This window comes from Eucyclogobius newberryi, unplaced genomic scaffold, assembly GCF_026437365.1.
Source record: "Eucyclogobius newberryi isolate DKJ021-1_F unplaced genomic scaffold, fEucNew1.0.hap1 SCAF_12, whole genome shotgun sequence".
In the NCBI taxonomy this organism is placed as follows: Eukaryota; Metazoa; Chordata; class Actinopteri; order Gobiiformes; family Gobiidae; genus Eucyclogobius; species Eucyclogobius newberryi.
Genome location: NW_027315746.1, coordinates 14927259 through 14948371, shown reverse-complemented (window position 1 = coordinate 14948371; position 21113 = coordinate 14927259). Strand labels below are relative to the sequence as shown.

Genomic DNA, 21113 nt, shown 5'->3' with positions numbered 1-21113 from the left:
GGCTGAAACATACCAAAATGGCACAATATAGGACTGTGTTTATGCTTGACTTGGTTCAAAATCGATGCCCAATTTTGACACCTCAAAGCTTTAAAACTAGCAGATTGCAGTTTATCAATTGCTTTGACCAGTTACAAGTTTTTAATGTTCATCTTGTGATTTTATGCATCTATTACTTCAAACTATTTAATTTTTAAGTGCTTCAGAATCAGAATGTTTAATTAATTCACAAGAGAAATTATTCAAATGTTGCAGCTCCAATAAATATCTAAAACACAAAGAAGAAGAGTGAGTTTGACAGCTACCACTAGAAACAATTAATAATGAAAAATAAAGTAAGAATTTGTCATCTACTGCTAGTATAAGCACTGTTACCACATTTGAGATTGATACTGCCAATGAGAAAAAATATATACAATTATCATATTTTCCTTTTATTGTTCATTCATGATTTTAAGTTAAATTTTGTCTTAATAAAAACAAATAAAAATGGCTGTCAATATTGATTTCCTGAACATAAACAATACAGATTTTTTTTGTCAGAGCCATTTAACACCAAAAATATTCAAATTTTTTGAGTCAGAAGTCTGCTCCAAGTCACACGTTTATCCTGACAGAAGATTAGCTGAAGTAAAACAAATATCATTGACAATTAAAAATAATCTTGATTTTTATTCAAAATCGATTACTTGGACAGACCTTAATGAAATATTGTTGAAGTCATTAATGGTGCATTCACTCTCACACAAAAAACACTCCCTAAAACATCAATTTACTCATTCTGAAAAGGTATAGTCAACTCTCATTATCACAAAATTAACTTAAATGAATGACTTAATAATGTATTAGTTAGTGCTTTAGTCCCATTATTTCTTCTTACACACATACGTCTGTAACATTATTGTTTCCAATTGCTGTACAATAGTTAAAATTCACTTTAATCTGATGTGACGGTTGGTTCTTCTGGTTCACTGCAATCGGAGTAGTGTTTTTGTTGATGTAATCAAATAAAAAACTCGAAACTAAACCCGGGCTAATTAGCCCTATAGCGTATGTGCTGGGTGTCATCAAGTTCATGGTAGAGGAGGTGAACGCTGGAGCAAAGGCTTGTGGGTAAACGGGCTGCTAATCCTTTGGCGAGCAACAGCTGTGTCACGCAGCCAACGCGTCATCATCGCTGCTGAAATGATAACGTGTACCGTATGAAACGTCTTGTATTGGTGGAGAATCCAGCATAATCTGTTTTAGACTCATTTGTTTTGTTGTAATAAAGCCGATAAAATTAAATACACACAACAAATCCTGATACATTATTCACAAATCAACATATTTACCATGAGGAAAAAAACAAGTGTATTTTTTTTTAATCTCTGGCATTCATATCTTTAAAGGTGCACTATGTAACTATGAGACATTATTGCTTTGCCAAGAATGTTACACAGTATTACACCTATTCATCTAGAAGTCTGTAATTGATTTAAAAAATATACTTTGAAAAACATGCATTCTATTGTGAGCTCTAATAAATGACACAAAAACTCATAATCCTTGTATAATATTGTTAAATTTAGTAATAGAAGTTACTTATTTTATATAATACAAAAGAGAGCAACAATTTCCCCACTTCTGAACTCTAAAGTCAATGTTGTAATCATTGTGACTCCACAGATCTGACATGTAATTTGTCTCCATGGAGATAAATGCATTTCCATACTGTGGTGTATTCTAGGCAAAGCAATGACATGTCGTTAAGTAGATTAATTGATCAATGCTGTTTTAGTCAACCAAAATAATCATTATTCTATTTAGATATTTAGAGTTTAATGATTTATGTGGAACAACAGCAGAAAGAACGACTGGACTGAGTTTAATCTGTCTTATTTTACATGTAAATGCACCGTTTTCTAATACTTCTGTATAGTTCAGTTGTTTTTGCACAAAATCCTGTCCAAGAATAACCTTTGTTGACTAGAGCCCAGGTTACATAGTGCACCTTTAAATGAGGATAAAGCACTTAAAATACTACTCTCTATCCAAACTTAGCTTCATTTCAGTTGCCTCAGTGCCACATGAACTCATTGTCTTTTTGTACTTGGAGTCACAAATAGGTATTACATAATATTTTAGCAGACCCAGATCCATTCTGCTTGTACCCGCGGTCGCTTGCCACAGTTTCTTCCTGCTACTGAATGTGTGTCAGCCATTTAAACACACAACTTGTCATCTGCATTGAACAGTGACTTGTCCGAGTGATTGTCTATTAACGGGGGAACAGTTTGGACCGATTTGATTATAATAACGGCTTACGAAACATATCTAATGGAGTGATAAACATAGCCTGATTAATAATTAAATGGGGGGGATCAGGAAGCGCCGTTTTAGGAGCTGCATTAGAAAAATTGCTGAGTATCTTTGTGAGCACAGTCCTATCTTTCTGAATACAATGGTCTACAGTTTCACTAACCATGCACTGCAGTTGTGTGTGTGTGTGTGTGTGTGTGTGTGTGCGCGCGCTTGGGAGAGTCGGGAGACAATGGCGGCCTGTTCACTGGGAGCGAGGTCGATGGCGTAAACAGAAACACAAAGAAAGGGCACTGAGGAGAAGAGTTGGCGGAAGGGTCAACACTGTCAAAACGTCGGGACGGTGGTTCTGTCTCTGGGCGGGCTTGGAGCACAGTCGAGTGGGTTTAAGTTACTACGGGCTGTGCGTGAAGGAAAAGGGAATGCGCACGAACACAAATATGCAGCGTACAGTTCAGCAACTTCTTTCTTGCATGGTTTAGGATTAAAATAACAGAAACGGAGCTTGTTATTGCGATTTGTTTGACATGCGAAAGTTTCACCAAAGAGCCGACTTGACAGACTTGCAGTGTCGCCACGGTACTAAAAAAAGTTTGATTGTGATAAATTGTAAAAAGGGACAGTTTCTTAAAGCTGTCATATGGTCTTATATCATTTTCATATTCAAATATTTAAGGAAAGTATGGGATTTTTATATCTAGTCCTTGTTATCTAGGCTCACAGCATTAGAAGTATAGAAGAAGTAGCAGACCCAGATCCATTCTGCTCCTAGACTTAAATGGACAATACTTCTTGCAACTCTCGGCCTACTTCAACTTACTCTGCAGCAATAGTAATTTTAGATTGATGACTCTATTTTATTTTATTCTAATGATCTGTGTAAGGAGCAGGGCTTATAAGAGGTATCTTCTTCCTGTTGTTTTTGTTCATGCCAGTAATGATGAACGTTGTCTTTGTCGAGTTTGTTGGTCCTGTTCTGTATAAAGTGGTGCTTCAACCAAAAAGTTTTAATTAGTAACTGGGTAAACATTCAACCCTATAGACTTACAATTTTCTGCAAATTCCACTGTGTAAAGTGACGTTGGATTAAAATAAAAAGTGTAGAAGTGGAATAAAAGGTCAAATAGTTGTATTTTTTGTAATATCCATTATCACAACACATAACCTCTGCTGCCGTACGTTATTTGAACATGTTTGTCTCTCTTTTACAGGTGAAGAGTTATGGACCTGAGCTTGAGAGACGCTCTGGGAGGGGGCGGAGGAGGGGTGCCTGCGGGTGCTCCTGCTGAGGCCCTCATGAAGAGAGACTTCATGTCCACTCTGGAGAACGAGCCCTACGACGACAAGGTGGGAGAGACTGTGTCCAAAAGCGACTACAGACCCCTGCTGGACGGGAAGGACCCAAAGTGCGGTGAGCCTAAACACTGCCAAGTCTGTTGTAACCAAAACATTACTCTTGCAGTTAATATTTCCAAAATCACAAGCTTTATGATGTTTGTTAGGCCCGAGCCCCAGCAGGGCGGAGGGCCTATTGCTCCCGCAACGCTGCCCCGTCGCCCCTGGCAAGTACAGTGAACTAGCCCATGCCGAAGGCATGGATCATGCATACTTACTCCTGCTATGACAGAAATAGTCGACAATGAGTGAATGGGCGTAGCCCATTCACTCATTGTTGACAACAGCAGCGCGAAGCGCTGCATTCCTCCAAAAACCCTCCTGGCAGCGTTGCAACTGTCTGACCAAACATGCGGGCGCAGCCCGCATGTTTGGTACCCCGTCGCCCCTGGCAAGTACAGTGAACTAGCCCATGCTGAAGGCATGGATCATGCATACTTACTCCTGCTATGACAGAAATAGTCAACAATTAGTGAATGGGCGTAGCCCATTCACTAATTGTTGACAACAGCAGCGCGAAGCGCTGCATTCCTCCAAAAACCCTCCTGGCATCGTCCTGTACGCGAAAATCCATGCCGCAGGCATGGGCCATGCTTGTATCTGCTCAAATCAATGGAAGTCTATGGGGAGTGGGCGGGGCATCCCGACGGAATGGGGAGTGACGAGCGCGTAAGCGCTCGTAATGATGATTCCACCCCATGGCGGCATGGGGAAGGCTTAGAGCTTTCAAACGATGTATAATTTGTTGTTATAGTGGAAACGGCTATATTGTTTTTGCTAAAAATATTATTATTAGGCCCGAGCGCCACAAGCTGGCGAGAGGCCTATTAATCTCGTAAGGCCGTGCGAAGCACGGCTGCGAAAGTGCGCACGTAGTGCGCACAAAATCGAGCGCGAAGCGCTCGCCCACTTCCAAACACTCACTAACGCACTCCTCCACTCATGCACGCCCCGTGCATACTAATTAGTTGTAGGAAAATGGAACATTACCGTTGTAAACGGGCGAAGCCCGTGCAAAAGTTCGCACTAAACGAGCACTTTACATTGGGATGACGACCGCGAAGCGGTCGTCATCCCCATATAAAGCACTCATTTGCGCTAAGTAGCTCACGAATACGTTCCCCATCTCTTGCATGTTCCGTGCATATAAAAATGTAATGCAAAAATTGAACATTATTACTGTATAGAGGGCCAAAAACACAAAGTGGGCGGAGCCCACTCAAAATTATCGAAAGTACCCGTCAGTGACCAGGGACCCACACCATGAGGTAGGAAAGCGCGAGCGCTTTCCGAAAATGTATAGTTTATGATATTTGAAAAATGGGAAACATTGTTTTCGCATCGGAATATTATTCTTTCTTCTTCTCGGGACCAACCCCCCTATTTTTCACCCAGTGAACATTGACGAAAAGTCACAAAAATTTGCACGCCTCTAAAAATCGTGCCTCTCTACATTCTGGCTATTTCCCTTTTCTAAAATTAAAAAAATTGGCGCGTCAGCGCCCCCAAATGTACCAAAAATGCATTGAGAGATGGGAAATGACCCAAAAAAAATCTGATCGTAGAATCATGAAATTTGGCGCAGAGGTAGATGGTGACAAGAGAAGTAAAAAATATTATTACGGCAACGCCGTCCGCCCAACCAAATGTCGGCCATATTGCTTCAAAAATGGCTAAACATGACTTCGGAGTTTTTCCAAACGTCGTACTTTTACGAACTCCTCCCAGGGCGTTGGCCCTAAAAAGCTGAAATTTGGTGAAAATGCTACTGAGGAGTGGGACATCAAAAGTTATCCAAATTACATTGATACCTCTCACGGTCTCTGTGCGGCGAAGCCGCAAACTGTAGCTAGAATTTCAGAAATCTCCCATATTTAAAATTTCTGCCGTTTGCGCAGATAAAGTCCGAATTGCGTCAAATTAGAATCAGTTGTTAAACTCTTTGCCCTAAACCTACTTGAAGTGAAATAAATTCATTTGGCGCCACAGCGCCCCCTACAGATTTTATATGGAGGTTAAATGTTTAGTTTTGCGAAATTATATGAAATTTGACACACAACTCAATTTTAGCATCCCCATCAAAAAAGTCAATGACTCATGTCATAATTGTTATGGCGTTGCCGTAACGATGACCGAAACCTTTCATGTTATTCCAATGGGGAAATCGCCAGAACATGTTTACACTTTAGACTTTCACAAACTCCTCCCAGGGCGTCAGCCCTATTAACCTGAAATTTGGTGAGACTCATCTTCAAGACCATCAAAAGTTATCCACATTTTCATTCAAAGAGTCACGGTGTCTGTGCGGCAAAGCCGCACATTTTGCCAAGAATTCAAAATAAAATTGCTTTTTGATGGTAAAACAAAGGGGAGAAGATGTGACAGCGTCACAGATTCAGCAGTAGGCGTAATAAAAGGACAATTGGGGCGCGTTAGCGCCCCCTCCTCTTGCGGCGTGGCGGCGGTGTGGCGGCGGCGTGGCGGCGGCGTGGCGAGGGCCGATCATTGCCGCTTGCGGCTATATTTTTTATTATTTTTCTTGTTCTTCTGCTTTTTGAGCTCTAATTTGACCCCCTGAACATGCTCAAAACTCACCAAACTTTACCCAAAATTCAAAATTGGCGAAAAATTTTGTTTTTTCTGGGCCATTTTTTTTTTCGTTAAAAAATGGCGCGACAGCGCCACCGACAAAAGTCAAAATACATTGCGCCTATGGGAGACTCCCCGAGGTCAACTTTGTCGTAGAGCTACGAAATTCGGAACACGCATTCCTCTTGTGAGGACAAAAAACTAATATTATTGTGGCCACGCCCCCAGAATTACCCTATGCCCGCCATCTTCCTTTGAAAATGAAAACACGCTGTGTTAGCCATTTTGTTCACGTCAAACTTTGACGAACTCCTCCTAGGGCGTTTTGCCCACCGACTTCAAAATCGGCGGACGTCCTCTGGACAAGTGGGGCATCTAAAGTTATCCAATTTTTTGAGATACCTTTTACGGTCTGTGTGCGGCGCAGCCGCAAAGTTGGACAACTTATTTTGGGATATTGCAGATCTAAAAATTGTTCCCATTTGATCAAAACAAGTCCGATTAGGACCAAATTTGAATCAGTTGTTCAACTTTCTAGTTTGGACCAGTTTATGATGACAAAATTGAAATGGGCGCGATAGCGCCCCCTACAGTGTGACCTTTAAATTAACATTGAAGGTCAAAAATTTGTTTTACCAAAATTTTCTAAACTTTACCCAAAATTCTATTTTGGCGTCGCGATCAAAAAAGCCAATCAGACAAATGCCTTAATTTTTACGGCGTAGTCGTAGCGATGACATAAACCTCCCATGTTATCCCTATGGGAAAACCGCTAAATCTCTCGAATATACACATTTTTATGTTTTACACTTTAACGAAGTCCTCCTAGTGCGTTTTGCCCACCGACCTCAAAATCGGTGTACGTCCTCTAGACAAGTGGGCATCTAAAATTATCCAAATTTTAAGGATAGCTTTTACGGTCTCTGTGCGACGGAGCCGCAAACGTTTCCCAGAATTCTGACTATTTGGCCTTCAGAGTGGCCTATAAACAATAGAGTTTTTCCAAATGACATGATATTTTGAACAAAATTCTAATTTGCCATCCTGATCACAAAAGTATGAGAGCCAAAGTCATATTTTGTACGGCGTAACCGTAGCGATGACAGAAACATTCCATGTTATCCTTATGGGAAAATCATAGAATTGCTCAAATCACCACATTTTTACGCTTCACACTTTAACAAACTCCTCCTAGGGCAATTGTCCGATCAAACTCATATTTGGGGAAAATCATCTACACAAGCGGGGCATCAAAAGTTATCAATATTTTGATTTTAAGTGCTACGGTCTCTGTGTGGCTGACCCGCAAATATATGTCACAAATGGGAAAACAGCGGAATCTCTAAAATGACCACATTTTTACGCTTCACACTTTAACAAACTCCTCCTAGGGCGATTGTCCGATCAAGTTCATATTTGGGGAAAATCATCTACACAAGCGAGGCATCAAAAGTTATCCATATTTTGATTCTAAGTGCTACGGTCTCTGTGTGGCTGACCCGCAAATATATGTCACAAATGGGTAAATAGCTAAATCTCTCAAATTACCACATTTTTATGTTTTACACTTTAACAAACTCCTCCTAGTGCGTTTTGCCCACCGACTTCTAAATCGATGTACGTCCTCTAGACATGTGGGGCATCTAAAGTTATCCAAATTTTAAGGATAACTTTTACGGTTTCTGTGCGACGGAGCCACAAACTTTACCCAGAATTTGGACTATTTGGCCTTCAGAGTGGCCTATAAACAATAAAGTTTTTCCAAATAACATGACATTTTGCACTAAATTCTAAATTGCCATCCTGATCATAAAATTATGACAGCAAAAGTCATATTTTGTACGGCGTAACCGTAGCGATGACAGAAACATCCCATGTTATCCTTATGGGAAAATCGTAGAATATCATCTACACAAACGGGGCATAAAAAATTATCCATATTTTGATATTAAGTGGTACGGTCTCTGTGCCGAGGAGCTGCAAATATACTGTCACAAATGGGAAAACGCCAAATCTTTGAAATGTTCACATTTACGCTTCACACTTTAACAACTCCTCCGTGGGCAATAGCTCGATCTAGCTTTACTTTGGGAAATATCATCTACACAAGCGGGGCATCAAAAGTTATCCATATTTATATTCCAAGTGCTACGGTCTCTGTGCGGCGGCGCAGCAAATTTGACTGACACAGGTGTTCATTTGCACTGGATTGGCCTTGTCCAATGTGTCGCCGTCTGTCAAGTTCTTTTTTAATTCAACACAATAAGGGCGCCATCTTTATCAAGTCGAAAGCGCAGAGTTGGAAGGCCGGCGGCCCGCGAGGGCCGTTGGATGCCGCTTGCGGCTTTAATTAGGCCCGAGCGCCACAAGCTGGCGAGAGGCCTATTAATCTCGTAAGGCCGTGCGAAGCACGGCTGCGAAAGTGCGCACATAGTGCGCACAAAATCGAGCGCGAAGCGCTCGCCCACTTCCAAACACTCACTAACGCACTCCTCCACTCATGCACGCCCCGTGCATACTAATTAGTTGTAGGAAAATGGAACATTACCGTTGTAAACGGGCGAAGCCCGTGCAAAAGTTCGCACTAAACGAGCACTTTACATTGGGATGACGACCGCGAAGCGGTCGTCATCCCAATGTAAAGCACTCATTTGCGCTAAGTAGCTCACGAATACGTTCCCCATCTCTTGCATGTTCCGTGCATATAAGCATGTAATGCAAAAATTGAACATTATTACTGTATAGAGGGCCAAAAACACAAAGTGGGCGGAGCCCACTCAAAATTATCGAAAGTACCCGTCAGTGACCAGGGACCCACACCATGAGGTAGGAAAGCGCGAGCGCTTTCCGAAAATGTATAGTTTATGATATTTGAAAAATGGGAAACATTGTTTTCGATCGGAATATTATTCTTTCTTTCTTTCTTTCTTTCTTCTTCTCGGGACCAACCCCCCTATTTTTCACCCAGTGAACATTGACGAAAAGTCACAAAAATGTTCACACCTCTAAAAATCGTGCCTCTCTACATTCTGGCTATTTCCCTTTTCTAAAATAAAAAAAAATTGGCGCGTCAGCGCCACCAAATGTACCAAAAATGCATTGAGAGATGGGAAATGACCCAAAAAAAATCTGATCGTAGAATCATGAAATTTGGCGCAGAGGTAGATGGTGACAAGAGAAGTAAAAAATATTATTACGGCAACGCCGTCCCCCGAACCAAATGTCGGCCATATTGCTTCAAAAATGGCTAAACATGACTTCGGAGTTTTTCCAAACGTCGTACTTTTACGAACTCCTCCCAGGGCGTTGGCCCTAAAAAGCTGAAATTTGGTGAAAATGCTACTGAGGAGTGGGACATCAAAAGTTATCCAAATTACATTGATACCTCTCACGGTCTCTGTGCGGCGAAGCCGCAAACTGTAACTAAAATTTCAGAAATCTCCCATATTTAAAATTTCTGCCGTTTGCGCAGATAAAGTCCGAATTGCGTCAAATTAGAATCAGTTGTTAAACTCTTTGCCCTAAACCTACTTGAAGTGAAATAAATTCATTTGGCGCCACAGCGCCCCCTACAGATTTTATATGGAGGTTAAATGTTTAGTTTTGCGAAATTATATGAAATTTGACACACAACTCAATTTTAGCATCCCCATCAAAAAAGTCAATGAGACCCATGTCATAATTGTTATGGCGTTGCCCAACGATGACCGAAACCTTTCATGTTATTCCAATGGGGAAATCGCCAGAACATGTTTACACTTTAGACTTTCACAAACTCCTCCCAGGGCGTCAGCCCTATTAACCTGAAATTTGGTGGGACTCATCTTCAGGGGTGGACCATCAAAAGTTATCCACATTTTCATTCAAAGAGTCACGGTGTCTGTGCGGCAAAGCCGCACATTTTGCCAAGAATTCAAAATAAAATAGCTTTTTGATGGTAAAACAAAGGGGAGAAGATGTGACAGCGTCACAGATTCAGCAGTAGGCGTAATAAAAGGACAATTGGGGCGCGTTAGCGCCCCCTCCTCTTGCGGCGTGGCGGCGGTGTGGCGGCGGCGTGGCGAGGGCCGATCATTGCCGCTTGCGGCTATATTTCTTTCTTCTTCTCGGGACCAACCCCCCTATTTTTCACCCAGTGAACATTGACGAAAAGTCACAAAAATTTGCACGCCTCTAAAAATCGTGCCTCTCTACATTCTGGCTATTTCCCTTTTCTAAAATTAAAAAAATTGGCGCGTCAGCGCCCCCAAATGTACCAAAAATGCATTGAGAGATGGGAAATGACCCAAAAAAAATCTGATCGTAGAATCATGAAATTTGGCGCAGAGGTAGATGGTGACAAGAGAAGTAAAAAATATTATTACGGCAACGCCGTCCGCCCAACCAAATGTCGGCCATATTGCTTCAAAAATGGCTAAACATGACTTCGGAGTTTTTCCAAACGTCGTACTTTTACGAACTCCTCCCAGGGCGTTGGCCCTAAAAAGCTGAAATTTGGTGAAAATGCTACTGAGGAGTGGGACATCAAAAGTTATCCAAATTACATTGATACCTCTCACGGTCTCTGTGCGGCGAAGCCGCAAACTGTAGCTAGAATTTCAGAAATCTCCCATATTTAAAATTTCTGCCGTTTGCGCAGATAAAGTCCGAATTGCGTCAAATTAGAATCAGTTGTTAAACTCTTTGCCCTAAACCTACTTGAAGTGAAATAAATTCATTTGGCGCCACAGCGCCCCCTACAGATTTTATATGGAGGTTAAATGTTTAGTTTTGCGAAATTATATGAAATTTGACACACTACTCAATTTTAGCATCCCCATCAAAAAAGTCAATGACTCATGTCATAATTGTTATGGCGTTGCCGTAACGATGACCGAAACCTTTCATGTTATTCCAATGGGGAAATCGCCAGAACATGTTTACACTTTAGACTTTCACAAACTCCTCCCAGGGCGTCAGCCCTATTAACCTGAAATTTGGTGAGACTCATCTTCAAGACCATCAAAAGTTATCCACATTTTCATTCAAAGAGTCACGGTGTCTGTGCGGCAAAGCCGCACATTTTGCCAAGAATTCAAAATAAAATTGCTTTTTGATGGTAAAACAAAGGGGAGAAGATGTGACAGCGTCACAGATTCAGCAGTAGGCGTAATAAAAGGACAATTGGGGCGCGTTAGCGCCCCCTCCTCTTGCGGCGTGGCGGCGGTGTGGCGGCGGCGTGGCGGCGGCGTGGCGAGGGCCGATCATTGCCGCTTGCGGCTATATTTTTTATTATTTTTCTTGTTCTTCTGCTTTTTGAGCTCTAATTTGACCCCCTGAACATGCTCAAAAACTCACCAAAGTTTACCCAAAATTCAAAATTGGCGAAAAATTTTGTTTTTTCTGGGCCATTTTTTTTTTCGTTAAAAAATGGCGCGACAGCGCCACCGACAAAAGTCAAAATACATTGCGCCTATGGGAGACGCCCAGAGGTCAAATTTGTCGTAGAGCTACGAAATTCGGAACACGCATTCCTCTTGTGAGGACAAAAAACAAATATTATTGTGGCCACGCCCCCAGAATTACCCTATGCCCGCCATCTTCCTTTGAAAATGAAAACACGCTGTGTTAGCCATTTTGTTCACGTCAAACTTTGACGAACTCCTCCTAGGGCGTTTTGCCCACCGACTTCAAAATCGGCGGACGTCCTCTGGACAAGTGGGGCATCTAAAGTTATCCAATTTTTTGAGATACCTTTTACGGTCTGTGTGCGGCGCAGCCGCAAAGTTGGACAACTTATTTTGGGATATTGCAGATCTAAAAATTGTTCCCATTTGATCAAAACAAGTCCGATTAGGACCAAATTTGATTCAGTTGTTCAACTTTCTAGTTTGGACCAGTTTATGATGACAAAATTGAAATGGGCGCGATAGCGCCCCCTACAGAGTGACCTTTAAATTAACATTGAAGGTCAAAAATTAGTTTTACCAAAATTTTCTAAACTTTACCCAAAATTCTATTTTGGCGTCGCGATCAAAAAAGCCAATCAGACAAATGCCTTAATTTTTACGGCGTAGTCGTAGCGATGACATAAACCTCCCATGTTATCCCTATGGGAAAACCGCTAAATCTCTCGAATATCCACATTTTTATGTATTACACTTTAACGAAGTCCTCCTAGTGCGTTTTGCCCACCGACCTCAAAATCGGTGTACGTCCTCTAGACAAGTGGGCATCTAAAATTATCCAAATTTTAAGGATAGCTTTTACGGTCTCTGTGCGACGGAGCCGCAAACGTTTCCCAGAATTCTGACTATTTGGCCTTCAGAGTGGCCTATAAACAATAGAGTTTTTCCAAATGACATGATATTTCGAACAAAATTCTAATTTGCCATCCTGATCACAAAAGTATGAGAGCCAAAGTCATATTTTGTACGGCGTAACCGTAGCGATGACAGAAACATCCCATGTTATCCTTATGGGAAAATCATAGAATTTCTCAAATCACCACATTTTTACGCTTCACACTTTAACGAACTCCTCCTAGGGCGATTGTCCGATCAAGTTCATATTTGGAGAATATCATCTACACAAGCGGGGCATCAAAACGTATCCATATTTTGATTCTAAGTGCTACGGTCTCTGTGTGGCGGACCCGCAAATATATGTCAGAAATGGGAAAACAGCGAAATCTCTGAAATGTTCACATTTACACTTCACACTTTAACAAACTCCTCCGTGGGCAATAGCTCGATCAAGCTCATATTTGGGGAAAATCATCTACACAAGCGGGGCATCAAAAGTTATCCATATTTTTATTCCAAGTGCTACGGTCTCTGTGCGGCGGCGCAGCAAATTTGACTGACACTTGTGTTCATTTGCACTGGATTGGCCATGTCCAATGTGTCGCCGTCTGTCAAGTTCTTTTTTTATTCAACACACAATAAGGGCGCCATCTTTATCAAGTCGAAAGCGCAGAGTCGGAAGGCCGGCGGCCCGCGAGGGCCGTTGGATGCCGCTTGCGGCTTTAATTTATTATTATTTTTCTTGTTCTTCTGCTTTTTGAGCTCTAATTTGACCCCCTGAACATGCTCAAAAACTCACCAAACTTTGCCCAAAATTCAGAATCGGCGAAAAATTAGATTTTTTCTGGGCCATTTTTTTTTTCATTAAAAAATGGCGCGACAGCGCCACCGACAAAAGTCAAAATACATTGCGCCTATGGGAGACGCCCCGAGGTCAACTTTGGCGTAAAACTACGAAATTCGGGACACGCATTCCTCTTGTGAAGACAAAAAAAAAAATATTATTGTGGCCACGCCCCCAGACTTACCCTATGGCCGCCATCTTCCTTTGAAAATGAAAACACGCGGTGTTAGCCATTTTGTTCACGTCAAACTTTGACGAACTCCTCCTAGGGCGTTTTGCCCACCAACCTCAAAATCGGCGGACGTCCTCTGGACAAGTGGGGCATCTAAAGTTATCCATTTTTTTGAGATACCTTTACCGGTCTGTGTGCGGCGCAGCCGCAAAGTTGGACAACTTATTTTGGAATATTGCAGATCTAAAAATTGCTCCCATTTGATCAAAACGAGTCCGATTAGGACCAAATTTGAATCAGTTGTTAAACTTTCAAGTTTGGACCAGTTTATGACGACAAAATTGAAATGGGCGCGATAGCGCCCCCTACAGAGTTGCCTTTGAGTGAACATTGATGGACAAAAACTGGTTTTACACAAATGTTCTATACTTTGCCCAAAATTCTATTTTGGGGTCCCGAGCAAAAGGCCAATCAAACTTATGCCTCAATTTTTACGGCGTAGTCATAGCCATGACGGAAACCTCCCATGTTATCCCTATGGGACAATTGCTAAATCTCTCGAATATCCACATTTTTCTGTTTCACACTTTAACGAACTCCTCCTAGGGCGTTTTGCCCACCAACCTCAAAATCGGTGTACGTCCCCTAGACAAGTGGGGCATCTAAAGTTATCCAAATTTTAAGGATAACTTTTACGGTCTCTGTGCGACGGAGCCGCAAACTTTTCCCTGAATTCTGACTATTTGGCCTTCAGAGTGGCCTATAAATAATAGAGTTTTTCCAAATGACATTATATTTTGCACAAAATTCTAATTTGCAATCCTGATCATAAAAGTATGAGAGCCAAAGTCATATTTTGTACGGCGTAACCGTAACGATGACAGAAACACCCCATGATATCCTTATGGGAAATTCGCGAAATTGCTCAAATCACCACATTTTTACGCTTCACACTTTAACGAACTCCTCCTAGGGCGATTGTCTGATCAAACTCATATTTAGGGAAAATCATCTACACAAGCGGGGCATCAAAAGTTATCCATATTTTGATTCTAAGTGCTACGGTCTCTGTGTGGCTGACCCGCAAATATATGTCACAAATGGGAAAACAGCGGAATCTCTAAAATGACCACATTTTTACGCTTCACACTTTAACGAACTCCTCCTAGGGCGATTGTCCGATCAAGTTCATATTTGGGGAAAATCATCTACACAAGCGAGGCATCAAAAGTTATCCATATTTTGATTCTAAGTGCTACGGTCTCTGTGTATCTGATCCGCAAATATATGTCACAAATGGGAAAGCAGCAAAATCTCTCAAATTACCATATTTTTATGTTTTACACTTTAACAAACTCCTCCTAGTGCGTTTTGCCCACCGACCTCAAAATCGGTGTACGTCCTCAAGACAAGTGGGGCATCTAAAGTTATCCAAATTTTAAGGATAACTTTTACGGTCTCTGTGCGACGGAGCCACAAACTTTACCCAGAATTTGGACTATTTGGCCTTCAGAGTGGCCTATAAACAATAAAGTTTTTCCAAATAACATGACATTTTGCACTAAATTCTAATTTGCCATCCTGATCATAAAAGTATGACAGCCAAAGTCATATTTTGTACGGCGTAACCGTAGCGATGACAGAAACATCCCATGATATCCTTATGGGAAAATCGTTGAATTGCTCAAATCACCACATTTTTACGCTTCAAACTTTAACAAACTCCTCCGTGGGCAATAGCTCGATCAAGCTTTACTTTGGGAAATATCATCTACACAAGCGGGGCAGCAAATTTGACTGACACTTGTGTTCATTTGCACTGGATTGTCCATGTCCAATGTGTCGCCGTCTGTCAAGTTCTTTTTTAATTCAACACAATAAGGGCGCCATCTTTATCAAGTCGAAAGCGCAGAGTCGGAAGGCCGGCGGCCCGCGAGGGCCGTTGGATGCCGCTTGCGGCTTTAATTTTCTGTTGTTTTTGCATGACTTGGTTCACAATGTATACCACATTTTAAAATGCCAACGTTTTTGAAATTTATGGTCTGCAGCATTTTTATTTTTGATTTGATTTATTTGCCATAAAGTGTATGAGCATGTAATACATAAACATAACATAAACAAATGGTTGTAAACAAAAATTTAAAATTAAAATGAGAGATTTAAAATGAGACTGAGACTTTATGACCAATATTTGACTTTAAATATTAAACTAGACCTTTTCTCTGAATCTGAATATTTTGTTCATCTTGAAGAGAAATGATTCAGTTACGGCAGCTCCAACTGCTACGTAATGCAGCTACTACTTTTACTACTTTTGCTACTATTGTTACAGTCACTAAAACATAGCAATGAAACTAAAAAAGAATCACACTTTTTCCCCTCATACTGGTTCAGTTCATGGTGGCTGATGACATGTCATTTTCCTGCATAAAAACAAACAAAAATCATAACCAACACTGACTTTTTGTATTTCCAAACAGTTACCGTTGTCAGTTTGCTTTAGATTTGTAGTTGTTTTTAGTCATTTACAATACTGAACATTTTCCGTAAGTTCAATGACAAATTACATGTTGTGAATTATTCTAGATCACAGTTTTAACCCCCTAACCCCTTAACCTTTTGGCCTGAGGTCATTAAGTCACCAAATAACATGAATATTATTTGTATGTACATTGCAGCTGAATTTATAATAATGTATAACGCTCCATAGAGGGTGCCGGGAGTATTATATTTAGCTGGCTGAGACCTTTGCAGAATTTCAGCTTTTCTCTCATGTGACAACTGTTCAAAAAAGCTCTAGTCTAAAGTGTGTATCAGTGACAAACTTTGACAAACTTCATAGATGTATTAATAGCCACTACAGCATTAGACAGAAAATACAGTGTCATATATTGTGGCTCTTCGCTGCCCTTCATCTCTGTAGTGCGTCGTCAGCGGAGACTCTGCTGAGCCGGCCTTTACTGCTGCATGTTAACCTGTCCCATTGTGAGGCACCAAAGTATCCAGAGCCATGGGGCGTTTAAGCCGTAAGAAGGATGTACTGGTCCGTCAGCTGCCGTGATATTATTTGAGGCTTAGAGCAGTGCTTTTCAATAATTTTTTCCTTTTTTTAAAGACTCTGCGGCACATCGTCCACTAAAATATTATCAATATCACACCATTTTGCCACTGTGTCCTGGTTTAACGATGATTGTTTTGCAATTTTTTAAAACTCAAGGGTTTGGAGAATGTGCAGTATGTATAAAGATTAGATGCTAAAACAAATCGAAATGAGAGCCAATCATTTATTTTTCATTTTCAGCCATTAATTCCATCGCACTGATTAAAAGTCTGTATTTATATTCATGAAAATAGGATTATGAAATTAAAAATAGTTTGTTTTTATGAGAAAACAATAATGGAGTTGATCCCAATCTACATTTCACATTAAAACAACAAAGCATAACAAAATCAGAACTCAAGAATGTACAGTACTATCATGTTTCATAAGCAGTGACAGACACTATTCTAGAAGCTGGTGTTGATTGGTTTGACATGTTCCTCACTAACGTCTGATGGAATGTGATCCACAGATGCAGAGTTGTGACTTGAGGCTGTGCGGGAGGATGAGACAGTGATGGTGGATACAGGGCTGTTGGCTGTGTTTTGTATTGGCCATATGTGAGCTGTGCGTGTCACTGAGGAGCAGATGTTTCCCCCTGGGGCTTTTCACATTTACATTTCAGAAAGCTTCAGCATGTGAATATAAATGTGGGCGGTCGCTGCATTGGAAAGTTGTGGTGATATTGCTAGCATTTTACACCTTGCCTGGGACTATAGTTGGAAACTAGCTAAACTACAGCTAATACTGGTCGAAATGAGGGTGACTGTGCGCTCCCTTAGAGATAGGGCTAAGAGATAGGCGTAGAGCCGCTGCTCCTCCACGTCGAGAGGAGCAAGCTGAGGTGGCTCGGGCATCTGTTCCGGATGCCTCCCTCGGGAGGTGTTTCATGCATGTCCCACCGGGAGGCCCCGGCGAAGACCCAGTACACACTGGAAGGACTATGTCTCTCAGCTGGAGGGACTATGTCTCTCGGCTGGAGGAACTATGTCTCTCGGCTGGAGGGACTATGTCTCTCGGCTGGAGGGACTATGTCTCCCGGCTGGAGGGACTATGTCTCTCGGCTGGAGGGACTATGTCTCTCGGCTGGAGGGACTATGTCTCCCGGCTGGAGGGACTATGTCTCCCGGCTGGAGGGACTATGTCTCTCGGCTGGAGGTACTATGTCTCTCGGCTGGGGGACTATGTCTCTCGGCTGGGGGACTATGTCTCTCGGCTGGAGGGACTATGTCTCTCGGCTGGAGGTACTATGTCTCTCGGCTGGGGGACTATGTCTCTCGGCTGGGGGACTATGTCTCTCGCCTGGAGGTACTATGTCTCTCGCCTGGAGGTACTATGTCTCTCGGCTGGGGGACTATGTCTCTCGGCTGGGGGACTATGTCTCTCGCCTGGAGGTACTATGTCTCTCGGCTGGAGGTACTATGTCTCTCGGCTGGAGGTACTATGTCTCTCGGCTGGAGGTACTATGTCTCTCGGCTGGAGGTACTATGTCTCTCGGCTGGCCTGGGAACGCCTCAGGATCCCCCTGGAGGAGTTGAAGGAAGTGTCTGGGGAGAGGGAAGTATGGGAGTCCCTGCTTAGTCTGCTGCTCCTGCGACCCGGCCCCGGATAAGCAGAAGATGGATGGACTGTGGGAAATTGACACTGAGTTCAATGAGCGTAACAGTAATGAGGGGCCCAGACAGAAGTCTTTACAAAACACCAATGAATTCACCTGTTTTGTAAAGACTTTAACATGTTGTCAGTTTTCTGCCCGGTGGTGGAGTGGTTAAGGTGGCAGCACACATGCCAGGCTTTATGTGCATCTGGCCGCAGTGTCATGCGTTTCACGATTTACTGCATGTCCCATTTCACGCTAATCTGTCTTATCTGACAAAGCCTACAGGGAAAAAATAATATCTTGTCAGAGACATCCACCACAACCCGCTGTTCACTGCCTTATCAAAAAGAATTGATACATTTCAGAGATAGAATTAGACTTGAAGTACTGACGCTAACACTGAGCTAACCAGGTGCTGCTGCGCACTGAGCCCATTGTTGTCTTGTAAGGATACTATTTAGAAGGGAAAGAAAAGAAAAGAAAGCTTTGGTACAAAAAAATATTAATGATCAATAATTTGGTGTGTTCTGAAAAGCAATATTATTTGAATTGAATTTGAATCAAAAGGACTAACTGAACTTATTATAAGGCATGTACAGTAGGCAAAAGATGCGTTGTTTTGTTTCTGCGATTCTATTCATATATTAAGCATAAAGAGAGTATGTTCTAAGTATGTTCTTTCTGTGCCTGCGTGGGTTTTCTCTGGGTACTCCATCCACAACTTGCACAGTTGGTCACAGTAGGTCACAGTAGGTCACAGTAGGTCACAGTACCCTTGCAGCTATAGGTATAGGCCCTGACCATGAACCTATGGAAGATGAAGACCTGGTGATGGGTCTCTTGGGGTTACACTGTAGTCACCTGCTTCTGACAGGTTGACCCAGCAGCATTGACAGAAAGGTCAAAGGCGGGAAGACAAAGTGTACCTCCACCTTTATATCCTTTTTTTTATATGGCCTTTGTGTTCAACAGAAACAAACTAAGGTCCTATACCTGAATTTTATTTATTCTAGTTAAGTTAGATGCTCTTTTACACAACTGTGTTCACCATCACTTACGGTACCATCAATAGAGGGGACTACAGTGGCATTTTTTTGTATTTTTGTGATATATATTGAAGAACTTGGATCACCTTTAAGCTGTCCTTTTTGATTAGTACAGGTCAGTAAATTCAATAAGTTGCATTTTCACACTCAAAAACTGAAGGATGTCACTTATGCATTTCAGAGGGCATTTTGTTGGATGAAAACTGTCAGGTCGTCCAATCAGGCACGTTGTTGGATAAAAACCATGCGGAGGTGTGTCATAGCACGACATAAGAGTGTTAGAAGACAAAGTGGGCCGAGCCATCCGTTCAAACTAAAACATGTTCTTCCCGTTTAAGCCAAGTACGAGAACTGCTGCACTTTACTCTCAACGATTCATACTGACCGTGACACGCCTCTGTGAACTGGACACACGTGTTGACAGCACTGGAGGCTCGCACGCTATGTCAATAACAATATTTAATGTTACAATTATTGTGAGAAGAAACATCTCAAATTTACCATTATTCACAATTATTGGCACTAAAAACAGTGAAATCCTTAATTTGCTTCAATAAGTTGTGTTTAAACCTCACTAGCTGTATGAAATAAAACAGTAATAATATTGGCATTATATATAATCAAGCATGATATTTAGACTTGATTCATTTAATTGCAAATGTGTTGATGTTATGACTGAATTGCACTAGACAGGAATCCTTTGAAAAATAAATAAGTCCTCTCGATGGCACTTTCCTGAAGAAAGATCAAATAAAAATCTTAGTAAAGTAACTTAAAAGAGTAAAGTTGACAACATATTATATAATCTGATATAGGGATGTCAAGATTATTCGATTAATCAATAAAAGGTCACAAAATAATCGTAAACGAAATAAAGAATAATAATTCTTCGTAATTATTATTCAGGGAGTAATTTCAGTTCTAGCTGTGTCAAACTACAGTACATTCAAAGTACTTCTTTCTTTGAACTTTCTTACTACTTTCTCAAGCTGTTTATGTGACAATACAATGTCTGTTTTATTCAGAAAGTTTGATTTCATAACACTAGACTCGTGAAAGAAAGCGCGTTAAGGACTTCACAGTGTTTGGCGCCAACGATCGTGAATGACTGTAAAAAAAACGTGATGTTTCTTCCCACAATAATCCTAAAAATTTATATCGTGACATCCCTAGTCTGATATCCACGCGTCCTATTCCCACTTTTGTTCTGTTGGTATTTATAGATATGAGAACCCAATTGGATTTGCTGAGCTGTTTCCTGCAGTGCCGCTTCTCTTTCTGTTTCCCCGCTCATGATAAACGACACACACACGCACGCGCACGCACGCACACACACACACACACACACAAACACAGTACACGCATACACACACACACACACACACACAGTACACGCACGCACACACACACACACACACACAGTACACGCACGCACACACACACACACACACGCACACACACACACAAACACAGTACACGCATACGCACACACACACACACACACACAGTACACGCACGCACACACACACACACACACACACGCACGCACGCACGCACACACACACACACAGTACACACACAGGTAGCATATCCAGCCGCTGTTTTAAGCCTGGCGGTGCAGCAGGGGCTTCTGGGAGTGCGATGGCTTCGGGACGCCGCAGTGGCATGTGACTGCAGTGCTCACACACACTTACACTGTCAGGGCGTGTATAAGTCAGATGTGCGCCCGGTGTTGTGTTGTGCTGGGATAGGCAGATGTGTGAAAGGGGAATGTGATGCCAG

The 21113-nt window shown here is 41.8% G+C and overlaps 1 protein-coding gene across 6 annotated transcripts in view; it reads left to right on the top strand.

Moving 5' to 3' along the window:
• LOC140356157 (uncharacterized) overlaps positions 1 to 21113 on the top strand; it is an 87305-nt gene that overhangs the window by 13425 nt on the left and 52767 nt on the right. For all 6 annotated transcript variants that reach the window (XM_072440940.1, XM_072440939.1, XM_072440937.1 and 3 more), the window contains exon 2: positions 3513 to 3712. In XM_072440940.1, coding sequence (XP_072297041.1) covers positions 3523 to 3712 — 190 coding nt within the window. In that variant the 5' untranslated portion in view covers positions 3513 to 3522. The remainder of the gene's footprint in view (positions 1 to 3512; positions 3713 to 21113) is intronic.